Source organism: Diadema setosum, chromosome 4 (genome assembly GCF_964275005.1).
Source record: "Diadema setosum chromosome 4, eeDiaSeto1, whole genome shotgun sequence".
Classification (NCBI taxonomy): Eukaryota; Metazoa; Echinodermata; class Echinoidea; order Diadematoida; family Diadematidae; genus Diadema; species Diadema setosum.
Window position 1 is genome coordinate 44,448,899 of NC_092688.1, and position 14,144 is coordinate 44,463,042.

Below are 14,144 nucleotides of genomic sequence, written 5' to 3' on the forward strand. Positions count from 1 at the left end.
GCATTTTATGAAATTTTTAAGCACTTTTATAATGTCTTAATACTGTCAAACAACATTGCAGTTTTGCTTTTATATTGCCCTCATCTTGAAGAGGATATCATGGAGTTCATGACATCATGCAATAATTTAATGTAGAAGTAATTCCGTGGTCAACTTCAGTCATCAACTTTCCATACTAGATACTTTTCAATTTCATCTCCTGGACTTGGACGTCGAGGTAATGACGTCATTTTAAGGAGCTGTGCATGCTCCAGGTACTCCAACACGTCCAACACCAGAATTGCGAACGCGTCTTCCAAGGATTTTATATCCTAGACAGGGTTCCCACAGTCATGGAAAATCCTGGAAAATCCTGGAAAAAATTGTGGTCATGGAAAGTCAGGGAAAAGTCAGGGAATTTGGAAAATTTGTGAAAAGTCATGGAATTGCATTTACCTCTTGGCTATGGCAGCTTTCCAGTTTGTCGTGTCTCGCAACTCTCATACTCTGTAATCATACTCTGCTATTTTAATTGGTGTTCATGATTTCCATTTTTCCCAGTTTTGTGACATCCCAAATTCTACATAACTCCCGGGACATATACTAATGATGATAGATGTACATGTCAAGAGTAAGATAGTGGGTGGAACGGATGGCTGTGAGGGGAGGTGGAGGCCATCATAACGTGTCTGATTTTGGAAACCGTGCCAGAAAGGAAGTCATGGAAAGCAGCAATTTAGTCATGGAAAAGTCATGGAATTCTGTTTTCATATTTCTGTGGGAACCCTGCTAGATTCAGGACGTGAGTGACGTCATCCCTAGGCACACCAATTGCCAGCCCGCAGGAGGGGATGGGGCCATGACGTCATAGCAGTACGTCGTGAAAGACATGCACTGAAAATCCAGGTGACTGATAACACCTTGGACTACAGCTATTTGGAACCGTTCATTTATGAGAAAGGTGTTACTGTCCACACAATCGAAAAGTCCCTACTATCCCTCTTAATGTGATGTCTTATGAAAATTTAACATTACATGGGAACCTGGTCCTCACAACCTGGTTGGGACCATTGAAATATCCTTGTTATATCAAGTATATCGTTATATCAGGGATAAAGACAAAAGAATGGAATGGTGGCTGCAAAATTACTTTGTTATCCAGCTTTCCCACAACTGTGTATTACTAGTATCTACCTTGTTATAACAGTTTAAAGTTCAACTGTGTCTGCTTTAGCAACTGTAAGTATTTTAGGTTTGCAATTTACAGTTGTACTTTCTTTTTATTCAAAGCTATGTTAACCCATAACAAGCCCATCAAATCTAGTGATAAGTTGAAGTAGTATTTAGAAGAAGAAAAAAGAAGCATGATTTAATATGGATTTTTGATAGCGTTTCCGGACTTGCAACTTATGATGGTGATGGAACTGACATGTGAAGATTGGAACATAGGACTATCTGTACATATGAGCATGACGAGAATATTGGGTGTATATATCTAAATGTTTATTGTGTATTCATTTATGTAGAGATTAATATGTCTCAAAACTATGACCTTCTATTATTGTTGCTAAATGTAGCTAGCTACAAACAAAGCAGTGCTTTTGTATGTACAGCACATTCAATAGCTCGACACATTTGTTAGATGATTTAAACTTAGAGAATCTTGGTCTTAAGCCAAGAATGTTTTAAGCAAAATGGACAGCCAGAACTTGCTATCAATATTTAATATACTGAGAATCTTGTTCAAGTGCTCATTAGAGGGGGGGGGGGGGGTATCTCACTGAGTGGGTAACAGTTTTTCTTGTTGCAAAGATATTTAGAACATGTTCACAATTTCTTTACGACAAGAAAAAAAAAATTGTTTGCGACAATGAAGAGTGATTTTGTTTGTTTAAAGTTATGTGTGAAAACATTTGTCACTAAGTATTAAAGATAGCTGCTAAAGAGCAGGTAAAAATCCCAGTGTCATGATTAAACACACATGTACAGAAAAAAAAAAATTGCTGATATAATGTATCTACAGTAATCTTCAGGATTGAAGGAAGCAAATTGCTCTGAGGATGAAGTTGTTTATCAACCCAGATGTTTTGAGATAATAAATGAATAATGATTGAAGCTTCTCTTATGTTTTTGTGTGCTGTATAATGATTTTATTATGGATGTGCATTTTCTGACTTCTTCATGATGATTGTATTAGACAATAACATCACTATGTCTCTATGAATAAATCCTACTTGATGAAAACAAGAAGTGCTGCCAATGCTAACATTGTAAAAAAAAAAAATATATATATATATATATAGATGTATATATGTATGTATGTATGTATGTATGTATGTATATATATATATATATATATATATGTATATATATATATATATATATATTTATGGTGAAATAAAGTGCACATTCTAGCTGTGATACACTCTTGATGCGTGATTAGCCCAAGGGCAATTTTATTTATCCTTGACCTTTGGCTATGGTGAAATAAACTGCACTTGGTTAATCACGCATTTGTTGTCCATATGATGTAGTATAAAAAGTGTATTTAAGACCATGTAATATAATTTATACAGTGTAATACTGTACATATGTATTGGGGTACAACTAAAATATAATTAACTAGGAAAGCACTCACAGAGAGTGCAGACCCCTGCCAAGCAGCTGAGCAGCTCAACATCCTACCCATACGCAAATGATGACAATCTTACTTTATAATATTTCCCAATGTTTCTATTACAAGCCTTTCTGTGGTGTCCCGGAACAATAAACCTCATCAATTGACATATTGTGCCTCAAGCTCATGCTCAGTGCACATACAATGTAATACATCATGCACATCTCAAATATGCACAACTTTATGTCCCTCATTTGTTGGCCAATTATAATCCATTAAAAAAAAAAAAAAAAATTGCCCTGGATCCGGACGGTTTAAATCCGCATCACTACCAAACTTTAATCATCTGTCCCTTGTGTCATCAACTTCTGTAAGATTTATCCAAATCCATATACAGTGCACGCTACTACTTTTCGAGTTATTTTGCAAATAGACTACAAAATGAAACCAGCACTGGCAAGAATTTAACCTCCCTGGTAATTATGAACACATACATACACAGTAGAAAGAAGGGCGATAGAGGGGGAGAGAGGGGAGAGAATTATATAATTACAGAAGGGTAGATGGCTATGATGAAGATATACACTCAGCAAAAAAAAGAAAGTAAACACTTTTTCAAGTTCATATTTTCCATAGAAGATTTTGATGATAATCAGTGTATCATATTCCATATTAAAGGTGATTTAATTGGCTATCAAGCTAGTAGGTTAATGCAAAGGGAAAGTTTACACATTAGTAAACACATTCATTTTTGCCCTCCAAGGTAGAAAATTAAAAATTGCAAATTTTGACATGTCTTTTATTAGGCAATGCCCTTCAAGATAACAATGACAAAAAAAACACAGTTTAACACAATGAGAGATATGAATGAAAAAGCAATAACAAGTTTTTTAATCTCTTTATAACCTCAAACAAAAATAAAGTGGGAAACTAAAAGGGAAAATTTGAATTTTCTGTCAGCTTAAAAGACTTCAAACGACATAGAGTAATGGCATAAAGATGACAGGATGTACAGAATTTCTTTATTTCTATCTTTTAATTAGTAATTTAAGGATTCATGAGATGAATTCAAGAACCAAATATTATTTACAATTTTTCTAATTTGAAAACAAATTGAAGTTTCTACCAATCTTTAAAACATTGCTTATTCTCTTATTTCATTTGAATTTGGATTAGACCAAAGATTTTTCTTTTTTCCCCTTATTTTTTGGCCTTTATTGATATTTTAGGCTTCAAAGATATTATAAAGATCAAAGGTTTATTTTTGCAACTTAATGCATGTATCTAATATTTTGTTAAATTTGCCTTATGTTCTTATTGTTATATTGAAGAGCACTTACACATAAATGACAATTAACTTGTTCACTTCTGCAATTTTTACTTTTGTGCTTTGGAGGAGAAAAACAAATGTGTTCACTCATGCATAACGTTTCCCTTTTTATTGACCTACCAGATTGATAGCCAATTAAATTACCTTCAATATGGTATATACTACATTAACTTTTAGCCAAATACTAGTATTATATGAGAAATATAAACTTGAAAAACTGTTTACTTACTTTTTTTTTTTTTTTGCTGAGTGTACATGCTATAGAATTTCTCTGTTGAGTTCTTACTTGTAGTCCATACCTGTTGCCATCCCTCGAGCAAACTGCATAAGACTCTTGCTTGACTGGATGTCTTTTTCTTCCACAAAGAAAAATAACCTTGAAATACTACCGTATATCTTTATACATCCATTATGCTGCACCCCACACGTACTGTATACAAACCTTGAGAGTGGCACATGATCGTGCCATGCCACTAGGTGGCGCCACACTTTGTGTTATTTTATGCGTCGGAAAAGAGATAACTTGCACGCTGGTGCGAAAAAAATCTCTTCAAATGTTGCAAAATTTTCTGAAAGTCATTCATTATGGAAAACGCGACTAGTAAACAATGCGAGGAGAAAAAAGCTGGCGACGATGAGTCTCAAGTTCAAGTTGTGAGTCAGAAAGGTGAGCTCAGTGAAACTGTTTGTATTTTCCCGCAAAATTGTTAAAATGGCCATCCGGCATTACATAGCTTATAGTGTATGGGCGGCCGTACTAAGTAGATTACTCTATGTCTGATGTGTTCCAGTGAGTTGATGGTGTACACTGTACAGTGCGGCTGTCGTAGTAGAATACTAGTGTTGACTAGACGCGCCTACTGTGTATGTAGTAGTGTTGTTGACACGGTGTAGAAATCTAATGGTAGTGTGTTTCTCTCAGTCAAATTGGATGGAGTGGAGTTGATGTGTTTGCAAGCTAGCTGTGGAACAAGGTGTCCCTTTCCCCAGGTACAACTTACAAGTGCAATGAAGTGAAGTGACAAAAAATTATAGATTAGGTGCCTACTACACCACAGACTGACTGTCGTCAGTCTAGTGACAGGAGGACCACCAGTGCACCAGTCCTTACGTCGTTCCGTATCTGGTATCAGGTGGATGCAAGATGTTATGAACTGAGTTAGTGATGAATGATGTGTGGTGTGATGTGATAGCCAGCCAGATACATTTAGGTTGAACATGGATTTAAATTGTAGATAATTACTCCTACTAGTACTAGACTGTAGAACCCTTGGTCCCTGTCACTTTATCTAACCGTAAATAGATCAGCTGTAGATGGATGGAGAGTCTAGTCTATACAGTAGCTTGTCAACATTTAACTATACACAGCCCAGTCGCTGCCGTAGTAGCGACTACAGTAGCTACTACAGCAGCGACTGGGCTGTGTATAGTTTAGTTAATAGTCAACATTGAACAAGTAAATTATAGTGTGGTTGGTGGTAGGGCCTACTATAGCCCGACCAGACGCTGTTAATACGCTACGCGAATACAGCGTCTGACCAACGAGCGGGCACCTACAAAGTGGGGAACCACAACACAACTACAAAACTTATGAAAATTCATACGTTCTTTATAAACAATGTACACGTTACCAAACGTTACTCACCTTAAGTGCATGCTTGTATTACAGAAGGTTCGTAAGTCCATTGAGAGCCCTCGTGATAAGTCCGTGGAACCAAAAATGATACTTTCTAGCGGATTCCCTAACACCGTCAGGGTTCATCGTTGCAGAATTCAAAATGGCGCCTTGATCTCTGCGGAAATCTTTTGCGTGCGTGCGATGCGCTGCTTGAGTGTTGGTGTAGCAGCACGGTCGACAGCGCGACCTTTTGAAAGGGCATTCAGATCATGTGACCTCCCGGATATTGGAAATGGCCTGGCGTGAAAGACGATGTACCGTTCGTGAACCGTTCACACATGCTGCATATAACCATCATTTTAGGTAAGTTATTAAATCTAAATTTCAATATTCATAGCATAGATATGAAGTCTCATTATCATTTTGTTCGTCAGATGAGTTTGAAGTGACAAAAAAATGATCTAAAGTATCAAAATTCAATCCGATCGCATGCGATCGTTGGACCCTCTTCGTGTTTGGAGCTTCGTTGGTACAGCCCTGTCGCGCTACGTATGTACAGCGGCGACTGGGCTGTGTATAGTTAGGCCTACTATAAAATTTACATGTATGGTAGCCCTACTACATATCGACCACCCTTATTGAAACCGACTGTGTATAATTCGCGCACTGAACACTTTAGACCCATTAGTACACACTTCTCTGCGCGCAAAGCACATAAAAATGGATTGGCTTTGAATGTAGATTAGGATGGTGTGGGAAAACGCGATAATTCACTGTTAATGGTTTTAATCAAGGACAAAATTTCGAATGAATATTTTCACGGAATCGTAATGACAGCACAATGTAATGTCTATGGAAGTTTCTAAAAGGCTTCTAAAAAGCTTCGTACAACACGGTGTTCAATACAACTCGGTTTACGTGCATTGTCAATGCAAAAATCAGCGGTCGATCCTAAAAACGCGATTTACCGCGGGGAGCTGAAACGAGGCCACGCAAGTTCGTCAGCGATATTTTTGCACTGAAACTTCGAATCGAAAAGGGAACAACGGCATTTGATAGAGCTGGATTTTCTCAATCATGTAGGTCAAGTTTTTTACGTGAATTTCAGTGTTGAATATTCTTATCAAGCAAATAAACATTAGGCGGTCGATTAGTAGTAGGTCCAACCCTACACTGTATGTCGGATGTCCCCCCTTGAATATCGAATCGCAATTTCTCACCATTTTCAGTGTCGCTGACTGGTCGCTTTTTGGTCCTTGTCATAAACATGTTCATCCATGATCCACGGAACTACATTTTTATCACTTCATTCTTCATTAAAATTATTGTGAGAATGTTGGCTCTGTATAATCCTCATCTCGCTTTGAGTCTTTTATACTCGTACTTTATGCCCCCACTCCCCCCACCCCGTTTGTTTTTCTGTGCTGTAACCATACGCATTTCCAAATATGAATTCAGCTTGATGGCGCACTTTGTTTTATCTCTTCTTAGCCTTAACTCATCCCTCCCATGTCTTGCTAGAAATTTAATTTATGAAACTGGTTTTATTCTTGAATTAAAAAAAAAAAACGCTATAAAAATGCTTGACAGCACAGGTCTACGCGTAGTTCTACAAATGCGAAGTGCACATCGATCGGCTGTGACATGTACATTGATGTAGGCCTACTGTAAAAGTGGAGATTTTTGCAGTGTTGACATTTTCGCGCATTTAGCGCAACCAGAAACTAGCACAGAAATAAAATCATTTATATGAATATTTTTGCTTGCCATACAATGTATGTTTCAGTATAATGTAGTTGATGCCGTAATTCCCTGGAATTTAAAAAAAAACATGCTAATCTCTTCTTATAGTTATGTGCGAGAAATTTATAGTTGCACGAAAATATCAACTTTTACAGGGCTTACATTGCAGTGCAGTGAGATAGAAAATTTGTGTTGTTTGAACATTTATAGGCCTTATGGTGTAAAGATTATATTATAGTGATGTAAAAGAGGAAGAGGGGTTGTAGTTCACTCAAATGTGAATTGCAGTGACAATGTGCGGTGAGGTCCTTGAAGAAACAACTGTAAATGTGTGTTGGTTTGTACATTGTAATTGAAGAAAGTACCTTACCTGGAGACAGCTAATTAGAGACGGGGTGGGGGTGGAGGATAGAACGAGGATAGAAGCAACATAAGGAAAGTGTATGGAAAGCAAATAAATAGCGTGAGTGGAAGGGGGTGGTGGCTGGAGGTTGAGGTTGTGCTGCTGATGGAGATGGGAAAATGGGAGACAGGGACAGTTGTGAGGAATAGAGTGAGAATCGGGTGAAGTGTTCAGAAATCGATGGGAGGAAAAGGATGAATCGGGCAGAAAGGAGGGAGCAAAGGGTGAAAGAAGAAGTTGGAAAACCCAATGTATTTAGGGTTCGTTCACAATTATCAACATTTTCACAAGCGTATAAACCGTACACCAGGGGGGAGGGGGTCAACACCCGGCGTACGCTTTCCAATTTTGAAAAATGTTGATCCATATTCTTGCGCCCATCCCGTCTGATCATGGCCTCTCGTCTTGCTCGCACGCACTAGTATGCCCACGCGCCCACAATGCAAGAAGTAGAACACAAATATGCATGTGGAAACAATGTCAAAGATGGCGGACGCAGACGATAGAACTAATGACCTGGAAAATCTCATGAAATTCCTCCTTAAGCGAGGGTGTATTGTGCACAAAAATCCCATTAACAAATAGGTGCCCAGTGTGTGCCCAGAAATATCCTACTCGGTATCAACTGCTGAAGCACCAGGATGAGGAGGGACACAAACTGAAAAAAGGCAGACCAAGCAAGAACTAAACACAGTGAAAATAATGCGAAAAAAAAATCAACATTTTTCTCCGTACACTTTAATGGTGGAGGGGGTCTTGAAAAGTGTATGATTTGTGCACTTGTGAAAATGTTGATCATGGTGAATGACCCCTTAATTTATAGTATTTCAAATATGCTTCTGAAAATCATCTGCATGTCTCCTTTACACTACATCCCACACAAGGAAGATTTTTGCATTTTCAGACCTGAAATTCAGCGATCTGGTGCACACTTTTGGTGAAATTTTGGATTGTTTTCCTTAAAAAAAAAAAGTAAGAAAATGCTTGTATATTCATGTATATTGACATTTTACTACTTGCATCAAATTGTACAATGTAGAAAATGCATCTCAGGAATGAAGGTTTGCAACAAGGTTGAGAAAGAGAATTCTGAAATATCCGTCGAGCAGATACAGAGTACAAGTGTACAGGTATATCCCTTATACCATTTGTTTCAAACATGATACTCTGTTCTGTTTTGTATCATTGAAACATGTTCTGCATGTCACTTAATTAAGTTCTGTTCATCTCTCTATAGATATTCATGACTTTTGGGACCATGTTTCGGGAGAAGAGCGCATCTCTGACGTGTGCACTACATTCTTGTCTGAGACAAAACAGGTTACAGACAAGCTGTATGCAAACAGTGCATCTCTCTCAGGTAAAAATAAGTCTTTAAATGTAATTTTTCTGTGCAAGATGGAGTTCATGAGGAATTTAAATTTTGAATATAGGGAAGATAAAGTTGCAAGAGAAAATGAGGAAACCCCATGGTAACAAACTTGCCTACAACAATATACTTCAGTAATTCTAACAAGGTGAACTTGGCAGTGTTGACTTCCCATGACTGCAATATAATTGAGCTACTCCTTTTTTTAATACATTTGTAACAAGCACCTGTTATAACAAGGTAATGTCGGCAGTCCCAGTGACCTCATTATAAAATGCTTCCTTGTATAACAGGTTCATTGCATAGAAGACTATCTTTGTGCAGATGAATCTGCATATTTCCAGAACAGAGGGGTGCAGTTGCGCTTCTTTCATAAGTTTTTGAACATACATGTACTCCGTACTATGAATCTAAAAAATGAATATTTTGTTTTCCAGATCTCTGAGACTGATGAATTCATTTATAAATTAATTTGTTATTTATATCACTGATTGATGTAGAAGAGAATCATAATAACTCTATACCATTGCATCAAAGTATCTGAAGTATTACATGTCTTTGGAGAATAATAATAACTGTCCACCATTTTCATATTATTTTATCAGTTTAGCTAGCTTTGCATGTATTTTTTTTTTCATACAAACAATGTCTGGGAGATTGTCATTGTTTTCAGGATGCTTTTGTGTTCAAATTAAACATAAACAAGGTTTTTGTTGTTTTTTTTTTTGCACAAGAAACTACAGTAAAGGCAGCTTCGTTAGATCATGAATCTACACATGTATACATGTTATGCCATGACTTGAGCTTGTTTTCCTGTAGAATGCAGTAGCTGCTCCATGCATCACATATGCTACTCAATAATTCAACATCACTATATATTTTCATGGCATGTTATACCAAAAATGCTTACTTTTACAGAGAAGTTTGCAGTCGCCAACTTCCTTCTCCAAGTCGGAGCGCTGCAGTTTCGCATCCAGAAGAATCCGGACAATGCTGATGAACTACAAACCATTAGTGAGTTTTGACGTCTACAATGTAATTGTGAGAAAATTAACCTGGATTTTCATTAATCTTCAGTGTAAAAGTGATAAAGAAAAACAATCTTGATTTTGATAAAGAATTGATTGATAGACATATTCTGCAGTTAGTCTTAGTAGTATTATCATTTAAGGCAATTTAGTCATATTCTTGCATCATATTTGCTGCTATGAAGTGTCTGAGACCACTGTTGCAACTCTGTAATTGATGCTGGTTTTGTTTTTGAAAAAAAAAATCAAAATGTTGTTAAAGTTGAAATTTGTATGCATATTGTACCACCAGAAATTAGAACAAAAGCAAAAGCATGCAAATATTTTTTTGCTTTTTATAATACCAAGCACTGTATATGTATGCTGTTTTGATTCAGCAGAATTCAATATCTGCAATATTCATCTTACTCGGCAGAGCGCATTATTTGACATGGAAATGATCACCTCTTCCTGCAGAAGTTGTAGCCAGTGCTTAATGTTTATAGGTAATGTGTGATAAATTATAGTATTCAGTAGTTCTCACAATGAGAGTCAAGACAATGTTTTCCTGGAAGAATACTGAAAAGTTAGGCAATCCATTGAATTTTGACAATTGTTTTTAATCCTTGCTTTGTATAAGAGGATATATAACTTGGACAAGAGAAATGAAATGAAAATAAAAGTATGAAATGGAGAGAGAATATGCTCTGAGGTACTCAGTATGGGCATGACTTAATAGGGTTACATCCAAATCGATATATTTAAGTGATGGTTCACCTTATGATATGGATTTCAGTGCAGGTAATTGTGCATTATTTACTTCCAAATTTCCACAACCATACAGTTATTTTACAGAAGCCAGAGCACACTCAAGCAAAAGAAGATGGAGTGGGTGTTAAGGAAGAGGAAAAGGAAACTGAAGATGGGTTTGTGCCATATCGTGACAGAGAAAGTGAAGAGAGTGAGGTTGGTGCCCCCATGGTTGAATCTCTTCCCATGATTGACTCTCCCGCAATGAATGACTCTCCTGCAATGATTGACTCTCACCCAGTAATTGACTCCCCACTAGTGATTGACTCTACCCTGCATGCTAATCTGCAGCCGGTGGAAGAAACTGCACAGTATGTGTGCCACTTGTGCAAAGCGGCTTTCACCACTCCCTGGGATCTGGATTTACACATCATGGATAGATGTGGACAGCCCAATAAGAGGGGAAGGCCACGGAAGGATCATAAGGAGGACTCTGGCATGGATGAGCCATCAACTGATGTTCCTTGTTCCCCGCGGAGAAGCAGTCGGCAGCAAGTGCAACAGAAGACTGGGGCAAGAAGAAAGCGTGGAAGGCCACGCAAGTTTTCACCCGTCGCTCCTGCTGAGGTTCCAAAGGTTGTTGGGAGTCGTCGAAAGAGAGGTAGGCCTTGTAAAGTCATAATACCAGAGAAGGAGAGTGAGGCGAAGATCCCCCGAAAAATTGGCAGGCCACGCAAAGTAAACATTGATGAGGAAGATGAGAAAGCTGGCAAGAGAGACAGCCGCAAGTCAGAGAGAAAACGTCACTTATATTCTCCTGTGCTGAATGTCACTAGGAGCAGAAGAAAGATTTTGTTACCTCTGAAGCTGAGAGACAGCTATTCAGCAGTGATCCGTAGGGGCTCAGAGTCGAGTGGCTCTGAGGATTCTACAGTCTTAGAGATTGCAGATACTAATGTCCCAACAAAGTCTCCTAATTCAAAACACCCAGAATCTGATGACCCAAGCAAAGAGGGTGCTGTGCAGAATCCTGGAAGCAATGGACCAGCAGGTGAGGAACCAGATTGCCCCAGCACTGGTGACTCACATGGGTCTGCCCCTGGAGAGGCTGTCACTGGGGAAAGTGAAACAGGGACGGATAAGGAGTCACAAACTCAGATGCAGGATGCCAGCAGTGGTGAGGAAATGACAGAAATTGGCAAGGAGGGTGTTGAGGAGGATGCTGATGATGTTAAAAAGAAGGGAAGGCAAAAGAAGAAAAGTAGTACGGTTTGTGAAATATGTGGAAAGAAATTTACCAGTGCCAGCTATACCACAAAACATATGTCCACAGTACATGGTGAAAACAGGCATAAATTTAAATGCACTGCCTGCAACAAGTTCTATGCCAATAGGTCTGGGTACAGGAAGCACTTGCTTAATCACCGAAACAAGGCCAACAACACTGTATTTCCCTGCAGTATCTGTGAAGTGCTATTTTATGACAAGACCGATCTTAAGGCTCATGAGAGAACTCACAGGAGCGTTTTAGACAGAGTGAAGTGTGACTCATGCAGCAGAACATTCGCTAATGAAACCCGCATGAAGAGACACCGGAATAATGTCCACACCAAGGACATTACGTATCCTTGCACCCTGTGCGAGAAGGTGTTTTATATCAAGAACCGCCTCAAGGAACACCTGGTTACACATTCAGGCAAGAGGGAGCACAAGTGTGACGTATGTGGCATGGAGTTCTTCCTGGCGCATCAGCTCAAGACTCACCAGAAGGTGGTCCACGTTGATGGAAAGCCATTCCTTTGTGATCTCTGCGGTGCTGGCTTCAAGAGCAAGGGAATCCTCAAACAGCACCATCTGACAAGACACACAGATCGTAAGGAGTACCCTTGCCGCGAGTGTGGAAAGCTGTTCTCCCGCACCTCGCTTCGAAACCAGCACGAGCGGGTGCACAAGGGCATCAATCCTCACCCCTGCGAACACTGTGGGAAGAGCTTCCGAGATAAGTTCAAACTGCGTGTGCATGTCAACTGGCACCTGGGAATCCGACCATATTCCTGTGACGTCTGCAAAAAGACATTCCTGGTGAAGGGGAACCTCACCAAGCACATGCGCATCCACACAGGTGAGAGGCCCTACGTCTGTGAGGTATGTGGGCGGGGATGCATTGACTCCTCGCAGCTGAAGAAGCACATGGCCAAAAACCACATGATCATAATTGACAGACAGCTGACCAAGGGCCCTGCCCGCAAGGATGGCGAACTGCCCTCCAGACCCAAACGGAAGCAGGCACAGCGGGCCGAGCCCAATTCCGCAGAGAGCAACCCTGAGCCAGCATTGGATGCCCAGCAAGGCAGTGCCTATACCATAGCCTCGGACGCACTGATTGAGATATCGCAGCAGCTGGCACACTTGAGCAACAATGGAGAGACAACCCAGATAGTAGTCAGCAACAATCTCGTCTCCTCCGATGACATACAGGTCCAAGGTAGTGAAGTTGTTACCACCACAGTGGCACCCACCCCAACTACCACTGCTGCTTCTGACAATGTGTTTCCTGTTGTGCTAGAAGTTGCTTCTTCAGAAAACCAGGTCACTGTCCCTGTCACCCAGAGTATAAATGATTTCCAGTCACTGGAACTCATTTCCTTGTAGTTTTTTTTTTGTTTTTTTTTTTATTGTCGTAAGCTTTGATCTCTTTTTGATCCCTTTTTCTTTTATTGTTGTAGTTTTTGTTCCCCTTGATATTGAAAGTGACATCCAAATCTGTGCAAATGAGTCTTCAGTACTTCAGGCATGATGTGTTTTATAATGGTGTATAAGATAAGAGGTACCTCAAGTAATTTGAAAACATTTTGACTTATAAAATGAATGATAGTAAACTGAATAGAAATTTACGTCCTTGGCGGGACAGATACGAAAAAAAGGTATCGGATAGACTTGAAACCAGGCAGTTCTTTTGTTAGTTGTTTCATCACTCTGTCAGGAAGGGAATACAATTTTGGTTTCAAGTAGTCTTTTGACAACCCTTTTATAGCAGTGACATCCTATATGTGGTGCCTCAACCCAGTCAAAGCTCCAAACTTATCACATGGATGGTATCTGTATATTGTGTTAGAGAAAATAAGAAAACACAAAGATGCTAATGTTGATTTACTGAAAAGAGAATTTTTCAGGATCAGGAACCCATCATAAGATATACAGTATTTCGGACTTTACTGAAATCACAGCAATTGTTCTTTCCATTTACGTGTTCATTTGTTCCAAAGCCTGTACAATTCAATAGATACACATGCATACATGCTTGTAAACTTCATAGAATTCTATACTG

At 39.0% G+C, this 14,144-nt stretch overlaps 1 protein-coding gene across 1 annotated transcript; it reads left to right on the forward strand.

The window, feature by feature from the left end:
• The first annotated feature begins 4,443 nt into the window (after positions 1–4,443).
• On the forward strand, positions 4,444–14,144 carry LOC140227330 (uncharacterized). Its single transcript, XM_072307747.1, has 4 exons — positions 4,444–4,593; positions 8,928–9,050; positions 9,978–10,073; positions 10,911–14,144. Exons 1-4 carry the CDS (start codon positions 4,512–4,514, stop codon positions 13,466–13,468), a joined length of 2,859 nt encoding a protein of 952 aa, XP_072163848.1. The 5' UTR covers positions 4,444–4,511; the 3' UTR covers positions 13,469–14,144.